This window comes from Phascolarctos cinereus, unplaced genomic scaffold (assembly GCF_003287225.1).
Source record: "Phascolarctos cinereus isolate Bilbo 61053 unplaced genomic scaffold, phaCin_HiC Scaffold_726;HRSCAF=1367, whole genome shotgun sequence".
NCBI classification, from domain to species: Eukaryota; Metazoa; Chordata; class Mammalia; order Diprotodontia; family Phascolarctidae; genus Phascolarctos; species Phascolarctos cinereus.
In genome coordinates, this window is record NW_027556098.1 from 162,421,481 (window position 1) to 162,437,013 (window position 15,533).

General features: G+C 36.7%; 1 protein-coding gene across 1 annotated transcript in view; it reads right to left on the reverse strand.

Moving 5' to 3' along the window:
• LRP1B (LDL receptor related protein 1B) overlaps positions 1 to 15,533 on the reverse strand; it is a 2,172,360-nt gene that overhangs the window by 725,677 nt on the left and 1,431,150 nt on the right. The window contains 2 exon segments of the mRNA XM_020984719.1: positions 10,160 to 10,254; positions 12,334 to 12,508. Coding sequence (XP_020840378.1) covers positions 10,160 to 10,254; positions 12,334 to 12,508 — 270 coding nt within the window.

The window sequence follows — 15,533 nt, forward strand, 5'->3', positions numbered from 1 at the left end:
CTATAGGAAAATAGAAGGGGAAAGGTATCAGAAAAGGGGTGGAGGTGATAGAAGAGAGGGCAGATTGGGGGAAGGGATAATCAGAATGCATGCCATCTTGGTGGGGAGGGGAAAGATGGGGAGAAAATTTGGAACTCAAAATCTTGTAGAAATGAGTGTTGAAAGCTAAAAATAAATACATAAGGGGGGGAGAGAAAGGATCTATTTGTACAAAAAATTTCTAGCAGCTTTTTTTTGTGGTGGCTAAGAATTGGAAATCAAAGGGATGCCCATCAATTGGGGAATGGCTGAACAAGCTGTGGTATATGATTATAATGGAATATTATTGCGTTACGAAAAATGACAAGCCAGATGATTTCAGAAAAAACCTGGAAAAATTTACACGAACTGATGCAAACTGAAGTGACCAGAACCAGGAGAATGTTATGCACAGTAACACCAATACTATTCAGTGAAGAACTATGAATGACTTAGCTGTTCTCAGCAATACAATGATCCAAGAAAATCCCAAAGGACTAATGATGAAGCATAATATCTGCCTCCAAAGAAAGAACTGATATTGTTTGAACACAAACCAAAGCATGCTATTTTTCACTTTATTTCTTTCACTCTTTTTCTTTTTTTCAAGTCTTCTCATACAAAATGACCAACATGGAAATGTTTCATGTGATTGCACATGTATAAACTACATCTGATTGCTTACCATCTCAGGGAAGGGGGTGGGAAGGGAGGTATAGAATTTGGAACTCAACACTTAAAAAAAAGTTAATTTTGTTAGCATGTAATTGGGGGAAAAATAAAATATATTTAAGATGAAAAAAATAGAGAAAAATGAATGCTAAAATTGTCTTGATGTTTAATTGGGAAAAAATAAAATACTATTTAAAAATAAATTAATTAATAAATAAAATCATCATGCTCAGAACTTTCTGCTTCAGTTTCTCTTCATCGCAGATTTTTATCATGACAAGAGCACTAACCTTGAGATCATGGAACATGAGTTCAAGTACTAGGTCTGCCATTTATTATACCCATTCCTCACTATAGGGAGACTTGTTTTACAAATTTTTCCTTTAATGGACAAAAATTTTTATGCCTATTTCTAACCATATGAACAAATCTCTGCATATTCTTCTATGAAGCTATAAGTCTCATACTTTGCCTTTAGGTCTTCCCACCTACCTGTCTACCCCACATTAGATATCCTCCCTGCTGCTACCACTAACTTTCTGTTGTGAAGTTGTCCTTTTCCTAGGGTCACTCACCCTGAATATTCTGGGGACAGATTTTCTGGAAAACCTGCCATGTCTTTCCCTCCAGCATACTGCTTTCCACCCTTTAATGCAGGTTTATGCCCCGTGGACTATTTTTACGGAATCACTATAACCAAGGATGGATGTGCTAGATTGAGAATCAGAAGATTTGGCCTTGAAGATTGGCTCTGCCATGAACTAGCTGCATGATTTATGACCAAGTCAAGTCAACCCCTTTGGCCTCAGTTTCTGCAACTGTAAAATAAGGAGGGAGGTCTAAGTAATCTTTAAAGTTCTCTCCAGTTCTAAATTCCATGAATTTTACAAACATTTTAGATAACCTATGAATAAAAGGAGCAGCAGTTAGGAGGACCAGTGGATAGAGCACTAGATATGGGTTCAGAGAAACCTGAATTAAAATTCAGCTTCAGATATTTACTAACTATGTGACCCTGGGCAAGTCACTTATCCTGTCTTCTCAGTTTCCTCATCTGTAAAATGAAGAGATACATACATACATACATATATGTATATATATATATGTGTGTGTGTATACATATATGCACTATATGTATGTATGTGTGCATTTTAAAAGTAACTACCTCTCAGGGTTTTTTTTGAGATATTTATAAATAGATATTTGTAAAATGCTTTGCAAATTTTAGAGTACTATACTATATAAATGCTCTTATTATTAAGAAAATTTTAAAAAAGGTCACTAACTACAGTTTTGCCATTTCCTGACTAACTTCTGCTAGATGTGCTAATATTATCACCAAAATCCCAAAGGTGGATAGAAAAAAGAAAAGAAAATAGCAAGGGAACATGTGTACCTAATTTGGAAATAAAAGGGTTTTTTTTACCTTTATTAAACTTAAGTTTTATGTCACTACAGTATTTCAAATACTCATTATGATAAGGAAAAGGATCTATCAAAAAAATTAATACTACTGTTTAAATGGGATTAGTGAAAAAAAAAATCTTGAGGCCATTCAATCTGGTAAGTAACCCACATAAGACTGAAGTCAAATTTCAACTTTCAGTTCAAACAAGATTGTGTATGGATATAGCCTTTTCAAACCTCAAGGTACTTTATAAAAGTACTTAAAAAACAACTTAGTTACTGGTGTAGTTTGCTTAAGTAAATGAGAGTTTTTTCCAGAACCCCAGGAGTACCTATTATGTCCCTGCTCCCAAGGAGCTCCCATTCTAATGGGAAAGACAACATTATGTACTTACTCTCTTTCTGTCTCTCTGTCTCTCTGTCTCTGTCTCTCTCCCTCCCTCCATCTCTCTCCTTCCCTCCATCTCTCTCTCTCTCTCTGTGTTTCTGTATCTGTCTCTATCTCTCTGTCTCTCTCTCTTTCTCTCTCCCCATACATACACACATATATACACATATTTATGCACATTGGAGGGAGTCTTACAAGGAAGGCACTAAGATTAAAGAAGACTGGGAAAGAGTTCTTGCAGAAGGTAGGACTTTAGCTGAAACTTGAAGTGATCTATAGAAGCTGGCAGGCAGAGATGAGGAAGGAGAGGGCTCCAGGCATGAGGTATAGCCCATTAAACCCTCAAGTCAAGACTTTGAGAGTCATGTTCATGTAATAGTAAGGAGGCCAGTGGAAGTAAGGTGTAAGACAGGAAAGGTATGAAAAAGCTTTAAAAGTCAGAGTATGTTATATTTGATCCTGGAGGTAAGAGGATGCTGCTGAAGGTTATTGAATGTATGATGCCAGTTTTGATTGTGTCTCTTTATGTTTATTCTTTCCTGACTTTAGGTGAATTATTATGAGATACTAATTAGACTAGTCCAGGGGTGGGGAACCTGCAGCCTCGAGGTCACATGTGACTTTCTAGGTCCTTGAGTGCAGCCTTTTGACTAAGTCCAAGTTTTACAGAACACATTCTTTTATTAAGTTTGGACTCAGTTAAAGGGCCACACTTAATGATGTAGAGGGCCACATGTGGCCTCGAGGCCACAGGTTCCCAACTCCTGGACTAGGTTGTGACTGTGAGCTTTAATAGGTGGACAGAGTCATAAAAGTTCCCTTCAGCAAGCAAAGCTTGTAGCAGCAGTAGAGAGTCTGATGAAGAGCCAGATCTGATGAGTGACTTCCTTGACCCAACCTAATGGTGAATCAGTCAATCAAGTTGGCAGCTAAGATGCTTACTAAAAGAAAAAGAGTGGCTCATCCATTAGTTATGCATGCTCATGGCAAATTTTGTGGGGACTTTTTGAAGGAATAAATGGACTCCCTGAGGCAGAAAATACCCTCCCCCTAGGTTGAAGGGGTTAGAATATTTAAGTGTGAGTCTATTTCCCCAGGGACTATGCAAATGTGTATTTAGAAGATTGCAAACTGCTTCAAGGGGACATGTCTTCTACTTTGGTTCTTGCTATACTTTCTTATTAAATATTACTTTATAAAAATCTAATTGATGTTAAATGGTTAATTGGTATTAGTGAGATGTTCACCTCTTCATTAATACTGAGACAACACAACAAATAAAAGCTTATAATGATAGTATAAAAAAATTCAACTCAGGAATCGCTAGATCCCTCAGGAAGCAATAGCTAGTCATACTCTGTCGATTACAAGCTGGGAGAGTGGGACTCAGATACTGAATTTCATAAGTCATACGAAGAATATAGCTATTTTAAATGAAATGAATAAAAAAGCATTTATTAGGTATTTACTTTGTGCCAAACATTGTGCAAATGCTGCAAATAGAAACAGAAAGGCTGAGATAGTTCCTCCTCTTAAGTATCCTATGCTGTCTTTGGGAGACACAAAACATAACAGAAAGTTCAGCTGCAAAGCAGATGGAAAGGCCATTAATTCCTAAGGGTACAATGGTGGGATGGATGGCAACATATAGAGATTCTTAGCATATATAAGTAGGACAGATAGCAATGTCAGGAGACTTCAAGATGCAGAAGCAGGGCAAATCATGAAGTCTGGGGAAACACAGCCTGACCCTTCAACTCATTGGAAGGAATAGAGTCACTGGTTCTCATTTCATTTATGGCCTATGAGAAGTGAAGCAGCCTGGGCTATGGGGGGGGAGGGTGCCTTTGGTGCCAGCAAATCTTGCCATGTATACATCCCAAATGGGTTCTCTGATGGCCCAGGGTCAGGGAAGTATGCATTGGGGAAAGTCAGTGTGCCCCCACTGGTATCAATTCTTCCTGTCTCCTGGCCTTCTGGGGAGTACATTGGATGAAGAAGGTGTAACTCTAGATGAGACTTGAAGAATAGGATATTGAGAAGCAGAAAGGGGTATGGAGTGAATTCCAAATGATACAAATGGCTTCCAAAGATACATAAAGGTGGAGAAAGCTAGTAGTCTAGTTTTATTGGTACAAATAGATCATTGCTGGGAATAACATAAAATTAGACTGAGGTGGTTGTATAAATGTGAAGAGTCTCAAATGCCAGGCTAAGAAACCTATAGCCACTGAAGGTTTTTGAGCAGTAGAGCAATGCAATTAGACTCCTGTGCCTGAGGGAAGGTATTCTGGCAGCTATGTGGAAGTCAGATTGTAGAATGTTGAAAACAAATTTAAGGAGAGCATGTCAGTTCTTATAGTGGCAATTATTATACATGGCTATTAAAGTATCTATCTAAGAGTTAATGAGGGGCTGAATCATGTAACCCTGTTCACTGGCTTGGCAACAAATTGCTCCACAGTCTCCTTTGGAACTTCACTGAATCAAAGCAGTGTTTATACAACTCCACAATCAACTTTCTATCCCACTCAATAGAGAGGCTATTCTAAACCACTTCATCCCTCCTTAAACATCCCGTAGCAATTCTTCCTCCTGCCCTTTCTGCCAAGAAACTTGTCTCATGCTCTGTTTTGTGACTTTTTCCAACTTTGTTCAGAACACTTACATACAAGTAAAGACAATTGATGATGGAGATAACACAAGGTAGGGGCTTGTCAAGTCACGATTACTAATAGGATGAGAGAGCAAGATACATAAGTGTGAATGGAGGGAATTAAGTGTGGAGTTCAACTGGTTTGTCCAAAAGGCAAAAATAAGTAAGGGATGAGAACGTAACTAGTATAGGGATGATGCCTATTAAAAACAAACTAACTAAAAACAACTGGAGGGTAAGGGATTAGAAGTCATGGTAAAGACAAAAAACAGATTTAGGAGTGGTAAAGCAGAGGGAAAGATAGAAAGATAAAAGATTATCATTATATAAAGGAATTTCAGAGTTCATTAACATGGAAGTGGAACACTTGTAGAGTTAGTAAGATCAAGGGTATAACTATCTCTGTGTGTAACTGAGGTCTACTGGACTAGAAGATCATGGGAAAATGAGCAAATTGAGAGACTCAGAGTGTTACACATAGTATCAGTACACATGTTGAAATCCCCAAACATGAGGGCAGGGGTTGGGGTGGAAAGAATGACTTTGGGCAATCCATTAAATTCATTGAGAAATGAAGTAAAATGCTCTGGGATTTAGTATATAATGATGGGTGATCAATTGTATTGAATGACTAGGTGATAAGTAAGGATTGAATGAATATTAGAGACAAGGTTACTAAGTGATGGTGGTAGGGCAAATCAGGAAGTAGCAATGAGGAACAAGGAATATCTAGACTCCTCCACCATGACCAGCAAGTTGGTGGTTGGTTATGAGTGAAAGACCAATAAATACTAGAAATGTTTAGATAGGAAGGCTGTGTTATCAGGAGAAAGTCAAGTCTCAGTGTGTCAAAAGATAGAAAGGTTGAGAAAGGAAAAGTTTAAGATAAAATCAGGTTTGTTAACTATGGAGCAGATGTTCCAGAGAGTAGTAGAAGAGGTGGATAGATCTGTAGTGAAACAGTGTGAGGTGTAAGGTTGCAGTTGAAGGTAATAAAGGAGAAGTGAATGGGGAAATGGGGAATAGGGTTTCTTTTAAAATGATAACTGGGAGTTCAGAATGACTCAGAAAGGGAGAGTATGAAGAGGTGAGAGTATACTAATCATTGAGGAATGAGTTCAAGAATGATCTATAACTGGAAGAGGAGTCCATTGAGAGTTAAGGGGACTGAAGGGTGCAATAAGTATAAAGAGTAGGTCTAAGAAAAGTAAGTCAAAAAGATATGAGGGCAAGAATTTATTTTTAGAAGAGGAAATGTCAAAGTTTAAAATTGTGTAGCTGTCACCATTATGAGTGATGATAACATCTAATGTGTTCCTTTGGGTTGCTGAGGTAAAGTAAAATTTTTGATAGTGGGGTTCAGTAGGCTAAAAAAAATGGAGAACAGGGTATTTGAGGTAGCCTCAACTTGTATAGAGCATTCTTGCTTTACATTAATTTGCATTCTAAAAATTTGACTTAAAGAATTCTGAAAGAAATCTGCATTATCTCCTCCCCAAACCCTCTCCTATTACCTTTACTGTACAGTACTGTGCTTTCTCTCTGCTCCTGCTCCTCAGCTCCACACTCCACAGCCTTTCACCACCCTGACACCAAATCAAACCAACCAACCAAACAACCTTCACGTGAAAGCGGAAGGGACTAGCGACCCTCTTGGCCGTGATGATAGCTTGGCTTGAGACCTCCTGCGTGGAGAGGGGCATGGAGCCCCACTCCGTCCGCCACCCATGTGTCCACCCTGAGTGTCTGCCTTCCGTCTATCCACTCAGATACTACATGTCTGTCTCCAGCCTCACATACTGCCCATTCTGTCCTGCCTGTGTTTATGTCTGGCCCCCACATGTCTGCCCCCACCTTCCCCTGTTCTTTCTCTTGGATTTGGCCAGGCCTTTATGTGACTGGCTATGGTTCTGCTTGTTCTTCCCCTTTCTCTCACTTCCCTGTCCCCACCCCAAAGCATGAGACATGTGCCCATCCTTTTCTGCATGGGCGCAAGGCCCCCTTCCTGCCTCCTACTCTTTCCCACTCCTAGGGCAAATTCACAGTACATAAGAATCACTTTACATAGCGGTCTATGAAAGTCCGCTTATCTAAAGCAAGAACTGCCTGTATATTTGTCTCCAAGTATGAAGACAGGGGTGACGATGAAGATTGTGTGTGTGTTATAATAAACTACCTAATAAAGGAGAGAAATTATCTTTTTTATTGGTATTATCTATTCTCTCTATTAGTCTTTCTTGGAATCTGTTCTTCCCCTTCCACCTTTAAGGATCCTGCTGAGGTAAAATGACAGCATGGTCATACAGCTACTATGTGTGAGAAATGGGGTTTTGTGTGTGTGTGTGTGTGTGTGTGTGTGTGTTAAAATTCTTTGGAGAATTTGGTCATTGTAGAAAATAACTTATGAAAAAATATTTAATAATAAAGAAATTATTTTGATGATAACATTAGTAGCTCTGTAGACCAATAGTATGAATACTAATTTAGTTGCTGTAAAATACATTTGATAAATAAAGCCTTTTTCCCATTTATTTCAACACTGAAATTAGAATTTTAAATTACTAAGGGTAAGGTTATTCCAATTACAGGAATGAACATATAAATTAAAATTTAGGTCTAATCTCTAGGTTACCAAATTACATAGTTTGGACTTCATTTGCTTGTAATGTCACTAACATATTCACCTTTCAGGATAAAATATTCTATACAACTCTAGATAAGCACAGATGGGATTGCTTTGTTCCCCATTAGGGCTGTTTTATGTGGTCATAATCTTGCATATTTATTCCCTTGTTCCTTTTTTTTCCCCTACCTTCTACCACACTGAAATGTTAGCATTCCAATCTGTCTTTTAATTTTCACCTCTAAAATGAATTTCAATTGCATGCTGCATCCAAGACCAAACAGCATGAAGAAAAGAGTTGTTAACTGTATTACTTTTTATCTGAAGTTTACTCCATGGATTACATGAAAAGATTGATTTATTCCAAGTCTCCATGATGCAACACCTTTATTGAATTCTCTCTAATAAAAACAAAACCACTTCACAAAGAAATAAACTTCTTCCATATTCCCGAAACTTAAAAATTGCTGAAAGGCTAGCAAAGTACATTGATTTTTACAGATTCAAAAGTAGAATGCTTTCATTGGAAAGCCAAATCAATCATTTCCATCATGTTTTGTCCTACTTGCTCTACAACCTGAATAGTCAACGTGGCATTGTAAATCAGGTATATTCTTTTCTTTTTTTTTGGACAAGGTTTTTGTGTTTAAGATGGCAATGAACTATGTGGTAATTCTTACTCTCTGAAAAAATCAAGTAAGTACAAGAAGTCAGTGAGGTGATACAACAACCAAAGTTAGGAATAAAACACGATAGCATATAGAGATTTCTCTCTCTTTTTAACTTTAAACCAGAATATTTGTGGCTGTGGATCAGCAATAATGTTCAAGAGAAATCATGCCATGAGTCCATGAATAAAGAGAAACTAAGGGTTGAAACAATTGCTGGTTAGTTCAAGAAAAAAATCTTTCTTTCTCTTAAGGTGCCAGTTATACTTCTCTTATCCAGAAAGAAACTATAAATCTGTTTCCCTGTTTCTCTATGCCAAGGGTTCTTTAAAAATGTTATATATATATATATATATATACATATATATATGTATATATATATATATATGTGTGTGTGTGTGTGTGTGTATGTATGTGTGAATATATGTATGTGTATGTATGCATATATATACATACATATATATGTGTGTGTGTATATATGTATGTATATATATATATATATACATATCTTGATAGCTATTTTAATATAATTGGTTTCCTTTGTAATCCTATGTATTTTATTTTATTTCATTTTTGTTTTTAGGCAATTGGGGTTAAGGGACTTGCCCAGGGTCACACAGTTAATAAGTGCCAAGTGTTTGGTCTGAGGCCAAATTCGAACTCAGGTCCTCCTGACTTCAGGGCTAGTACTCTATCCACTGTGCCACCTAGCTGCCCCTATGTATTTTATTTTAGAACACTTAAAATAAATACATTTAGTGTATGTAAAGCCTATATCAGATCGTATGCTATTTTGAGGAGGGGAGAGGGGAGGGAAGGGGAGAAAATTTGTAGCTCAAAACCTTATGAAAGTGAATGTTGAAAACTAAAATTTAATTAATTAATTAAAAGTAAATACATTTAAATAAAAAGTAAAGCATTTAAATATGATTCTGAGGAGTCTCTTGGCTTCGCCAGATAACCAAAGGGGTCAAGGACAGGACAAAGGTTAAAAATTTTTGCTCTATGCCCTTGATTGGTTATTTCACTGTCATTTCAAAAAGCCTGTTTTTATAGAGGGCATACCATAACTAATTTAGTCTATGGTTAGCTAGCATACTTCCTTAGAATATGAAGTCAATTGAGGAGCTTGAAGTCAACCTAGGAGTTTATGATTTATGCTAGAAGCAAGAGAGTTGTTGATAGAGAATTCTAGTCTTTTGCAGTTTAATGCAAGCTGAATGTGGATTGTTTTAAGGCATTGTTTCAAGGATCAGTAGTGAATTCAGTAGACTGTCAAGTGCAAGAAATTAAAATGTATTTCAAACAAATATACTTTACTGTCAATCAACCAGTCAATGCCTTTATCTAGAGATTAAGAACTTCATCAGTAAAATCACAGGATCCGGTACTGACAGAATAATAGTAATTGCATCAGTATATCAGAACTGATTCAGCAAAAAAGGAGTATATTGCATTAACTCACATCATTTTGGTACCATTGTGAAGGGTCTGTTATTCAAAGGACTAAAATGTCTACACTAAACAGAGATCATGTGAGCCTAGACAGAGAATAATTTCTCACAACCACAATGATGGGCTCCATTGAGTTACTTTTTTTGTTACTTTTATACTTAAATTGAAAATTAAATATATAGTATTTTCTTTCTTTAAAACTTCAGATATTTCATAAGTCCTGAATGGTGCTTATTACCCAAAAACCTTTGGTCAACGTCACACATACTTACCAACTGGATCTTTTTGATTCTGAAAGAGAATTTTGCTATTACTGCCATCCATATTTGCCATATTTATAGTGTTTCCATCAGTCCAATAAAGTTTCCTTAAAAAGAAAAAGGAAGTCATCAAATATAAGGCCTGCTAGACCTATCTATAGTGTTGAATATAGAAGAAAAAAAGACCATTAAGGAACATAATAAACTCAGAATCATACAGGGCATTCAAACCTTCATCTATTGGGGATAAGGAAGGGCAGTCTGGCTTTTTTTTTTTTGCGGGTTTATTGAGACCATCTACCATGGAAAATGTTTTTTCTTCAATTAAAAAAAAAAACTTCCATATTTGGTCTATATCAAGCAGGGTCTACATCCATATTTGGTCTACATCTAAGCCAAAGCTAGCCTAGATGTCTGGAAGTTTGTTCCAGAGAAAGAGAGTAAAGGAGTAGTGCCCCAAGACTTCCTGATGCCTCTGCAGTTCTACTCTCAAACCAATCCTGCTTCTTCACATTCCCTTGTGCAAGGTGGATGATTGCCTAGCTGCTATCCTCACCTTTTTCAGCAACTGGTTTTGCCCCAGGAGAAAGAATTAGAATCTCTCCAATGTGATGTTAATAACCCAAGAAACTATTGGTATGTGCAGTAGAAGCACCTATTTCATTTAAGGTACTTGGAATAAAAGATGCCAAATATAAATACACACACATATATGTATATATGGGTGTATACATACATGTATGAATATGTATATATAGGTATATGTGTGTGCACACATACATATATATATATACACATACATACACACATATATACATACACACATAGGTACTAGGGCTAGAGCTAGGCTGGTCTTTAAGGGGTAAGGAGATTATTTTGTTTCCTTGCTGCCTAAGGTACAAATAGCTCAGCACCGGAAGAATTGTGATTTCAAGTTCCACTTTGCTTCTTGTTACATTCATGGAAATGCTTTCCCGGCTTTTTGCTGTGGTGCTGCTGCAGGAAGAGCCAGATTGTTTTATTATAATGTTACATCTTTTAAAGTGTGTTCTTTTAGCTCCTAATTATTAAAGTAGTTTGTAATTGAATTTTATGGTTCATGAATGCCTACTGCATTTTAAGACCTTGAACCTAAAGGGTTGGACTAATCCTAATTTAGGCTTGTCTTATAATAATGGTTGCTGCATTATCCTGCAACCAAAATTAGTTATGGGGCATTCATTCTCATTCTCCCTGTTGCTGTTTATGAAGCCATGACGGGCCATCAAGAGAGCCGTGTGGAAAAGAAAGGCAACAATAAATAAATATTCCCAAGAAAGAATGAAAATAGAAACAAAGCCTTCCAAGTGTTAACAAACTACTTTTCATAGTTTTGTGCTCTTGAAACAACGAATAAGAGAACAAGGCTGATGAGATCTGTTTATCTTTTTTTCTATCTATTTGTTCCTCTCTGTACTATCTAGGACAGGATCCAGTCTTGTGATTTCAGTGTTATGGAGACTTTGGGGGCAGCTGGGTGGTACACTGGATAGAGCACCAGGCTCTGAGTCAGAAAGACCTAAGTTCAAACCCAATCTCAGAAACTCCATGACCCCTGCTTGCCTCAGTTTCCACATTTGTAAAATGGGGATGATAATAGCCCCTCCCTCCAAGGATTATTGAATCAAGCGAGATAATAATTGCAAAGTGTTTAGCGCAGTACCTGACACATATAAGTGCTATATAAAGGTAAGTATTATTATTGTTTATTATTATTATTATTATTATTATTATTATTGTTTAAACTCCTGGGTAAAGAAACTCTAAAGCAGGTTGACAGGTTTGCTGCAACTTATGTTTTTAGAAATTAAATAATATATAATATATGAATGTATATAATATATGTATGCAATAATGTAATCATAAAGCAACATACCGTAAATCTTAATTTTATCAACATTTTCTCTATATTTCTTTCCTTCCAATTTTAGAAATAGAAGTTAATAAAATGCTACAAGTATATATTTGTTTTTATAAAGTTTTCAGAAAACTGTGATCCCTATTGCTATCCATCTTGTTAGATTCCAGAGATGAAATTGCTAGTTAGCCCCCAAGTCCTATACTTAAGGCCTACTGCATAGTTGCATGATATTTGATATCAAATTATGGCAGAGTTTTCTGAAAATCTAGAAACAATCATACTTTACCCCCTGACTGGGTGAGCCGCAAGGCATTGTGGTTTGTCAATTCCATGAATAATTGAGGTTTTCAAAGAACCATCTAATCGTGCCACATTAATTTGGGTTTCATCAAATTCTGAGCTAATCCAGTATAAATTTCGGGATACCCAATCCACAGCTAGCCCTCTGATGCTCTGAATATCTGTAAGAGAGGAAAGAGAAAATTAAAAGTGAATGAAGTTCCTCATTCTGTTGGCTCTCCCAACTAAGTCATTTTCCTTCTCAGAAAAAATTTAATTTACACTTTAATTTGTTAGCTAAAATTGTACAAGATTGCAATCTCATTCATACCTTCTTGAGGTATGAATAATCATTAATGTCTTACTGCTAAGCCAGTTGAAAACCTGAAGCAACAATTAGCATTGAAATTACACTAACAGTCAATGAGTCACTAGTAAACTCTTGGAATAAAAATGGCCAGTAATCTCATTGTCCAAGGCGACCCAAATGCAAATCAGGGTAATCAGTTCTCCAGTTGGTAGCACATTTTTCTTATTTGGAGAAAAAAGCATTTTCTGGTCAATAACAAATGAGCTGCGTACCTTACCTCCCAAAACTAATTTGATTATTTTTTTCATCTCCATAGGAAAATTGGCATTATTTAAAAAAGGCCATTTTGTAGACCTGCATAGGCCTATTTTATGTAGAAATTAGATGGAATGATTCAACTTCTAAAAGATTCAGAAGAGTTTCACATCTTTCAAAGTAGGTAATTAACGGGAATTGACAGTGATAGAAAGGGAGGAAAGTCTTTTAACATTCCTAAGACAAATTACTGAGCTCTAATTAAGATTGGATTCATTAAATCAAACCTGAATATTTGGTTTGCTGTTCCTTGATCATACAATTAAGGGATCTAAACTCCACATGTTTTAATTAGAAGGAAAAAACAGTCTAAAAAGCTTTAGAAAGCATTAAGGTAAAAAGAGTGCTAATTTAGAAGCATTCTGACCTAGGATGTTTGAATGTTTTCCATTACTGCTTAATGTGTTGTCTGCAATTTCCAAAGACCTACGATACTTCCCATTCATTACACTCCTTAGAACTTACTTTGCATACTCCCCTCACTTCTTTGGGAAATATATAATACATGAAGAAAAATCTCTTAATGGGACATTTTTAGGAAATGTATAAATGAAGGCTGACATGGACTACTTCTTCCGTATATAGAAACAAGCAGGGCCTTGAGAGTAGGTGATTTAGGCAACTGCTCATGTAAATCTGAGGGGTTCTGGGGACTGACAACTCCCCATAAATTTCTTTCACAATTGACCTGTGAATGAAATTTTAACCACTGAACTATTCCTTGGGATTAAGGTTTTATGCCTCCTGAAGGGCCCCACTAAAATGTTTCTTATCTGAAACCAGTTAACAATTTAGCACACAGGTAATGAGACTAGCTAGCTGTTACCTAGCAAGGCCAGAAAGGAATAGAATGTAGTCTAGGGATGCTTTGCTAGGACATAGTATTCTCAAAATAGACTAGGAGGATAGACTAGACTGTGCTGAAATGAACAAAATAAGAAAGTCAAGAATAGGTACAGGTTTGAAGATAGGAATATGCTTGGGTAAATGGACAAGTGGACAAGAAAAAAGGAGAGATAGACTCTTAGGGAATACCTTAATTTAGTGGGTAGCAGAAGGGAGAGAACAGGCAGAGAAAGGGGGGAAAAGAGAGTGAGAGAAAGTTAAGGGAGAGGGGGAAAGGACAGTGAGGTATGTGTCCAGTGAGATAGAGAATCCACATAACATCACAGAAGTCAGTGACAAGAGTTTTAAGAAGGAAGAGATTTCAACAGCTTGGGGAGTGGTGTTTAAATTCTTCCAGTACTCAAACGATGGGGGAAAAATTAAAGTTTATCTTAGGGAATGACATCTCCAGAAGACACCAATCCTCTAAGTATTCAAGAGCATTAAAATTATTTCTATTAGAGGACCTCTTAAGTTCTTATGTCTGAGGTTAGAACTAGTATACCACAAGGGAGATGAATAAGCCATCCTTTTACCTTGTCCATCAAATGAAAGAAAAAGAATAGAGTTAAAGCTTCTGATGATCAAAAAAAAAAAAGTATGATGTTCAAAAACGCTGGTCAAAGTTGGTAGTCCCTGAACGGGTGGTATTTGTTTTAGGTCTACTACTCTCATCTATTCTTTTCCTCATCATAATTGTAGGCCTCAGCTTTTATTTCTTTCATTCTCCCTGAATCAATTTTTAAAGAACAATTATTTTTAATTCTGATATTAATGCTATAATTAAATATGGTATCACTCAAAATGAGGAGTTGATAGTATTCAGTATCAATACAATTTCTTTGAGTAAATGGATATCAAACCCAACGAAAGACAGCCCTGAATTAGTGGTAGTAGACAGAGAAATGACCCCAGATTCAGGAAGACCTGGGTTCAAGGCTTACCTCTGACACATACTGAGTGTGTAACATTGTTCAGGACATTTAATTTATCAGTCCCCCAGGTAATTCTTTATAACTAAATTTTAGTTACAGAGAGTTGCCGGTGAGACTTAACAGTTAAAGCTAGCCCACAAATATTAAAGAAGCACTATTTCACAAACACTGTGGTCTATACATCATGGTCTGTATGAACAGCGTACTTCAAAATGGTGTAATGTGAGGAAGAGATGCTCCTAGTAAAACAGTTTGATTTGGTTATTTAGTTGCCAGAGATACTGGAATAGTTTGCCATTTCCTTCTCCAGCTTATTTTACAGATGAGGAAACTGAGGCAAACAAGGTTAAGGGACTTGCTCAGGATCACACAGCTAGTCAGTTTCTAAGGCCAGGTCTGAACTCAGTTCTTCCTAACTCCAGGCCAGATGTTCTATCCATTCCACCACCTAGCTTTGCATAAATATTCTTTGATCTAGTCCGACTCCCTCATTTTATATATGATGAAACTGAAACCTAGGGACGAGAAACTGATTTTTTCAAGCTAGCACAGCAAGTGAGAAGCAGAGCCAGGATTAGAACCCAAGTCTCCTGACTCCTAGTCCAATGTTCTTTTCACTACACCATCATCTCATTGTGAAGTTAGATTGGAAGGGATAAAAAAAAATATCAGAAACAGAACACCCATCTATCACCTCTTGTCAGAGAGATGATGGCCTTAAAATACAGAATGAGATTTCAACTTGAGGACATGGCCAATGTG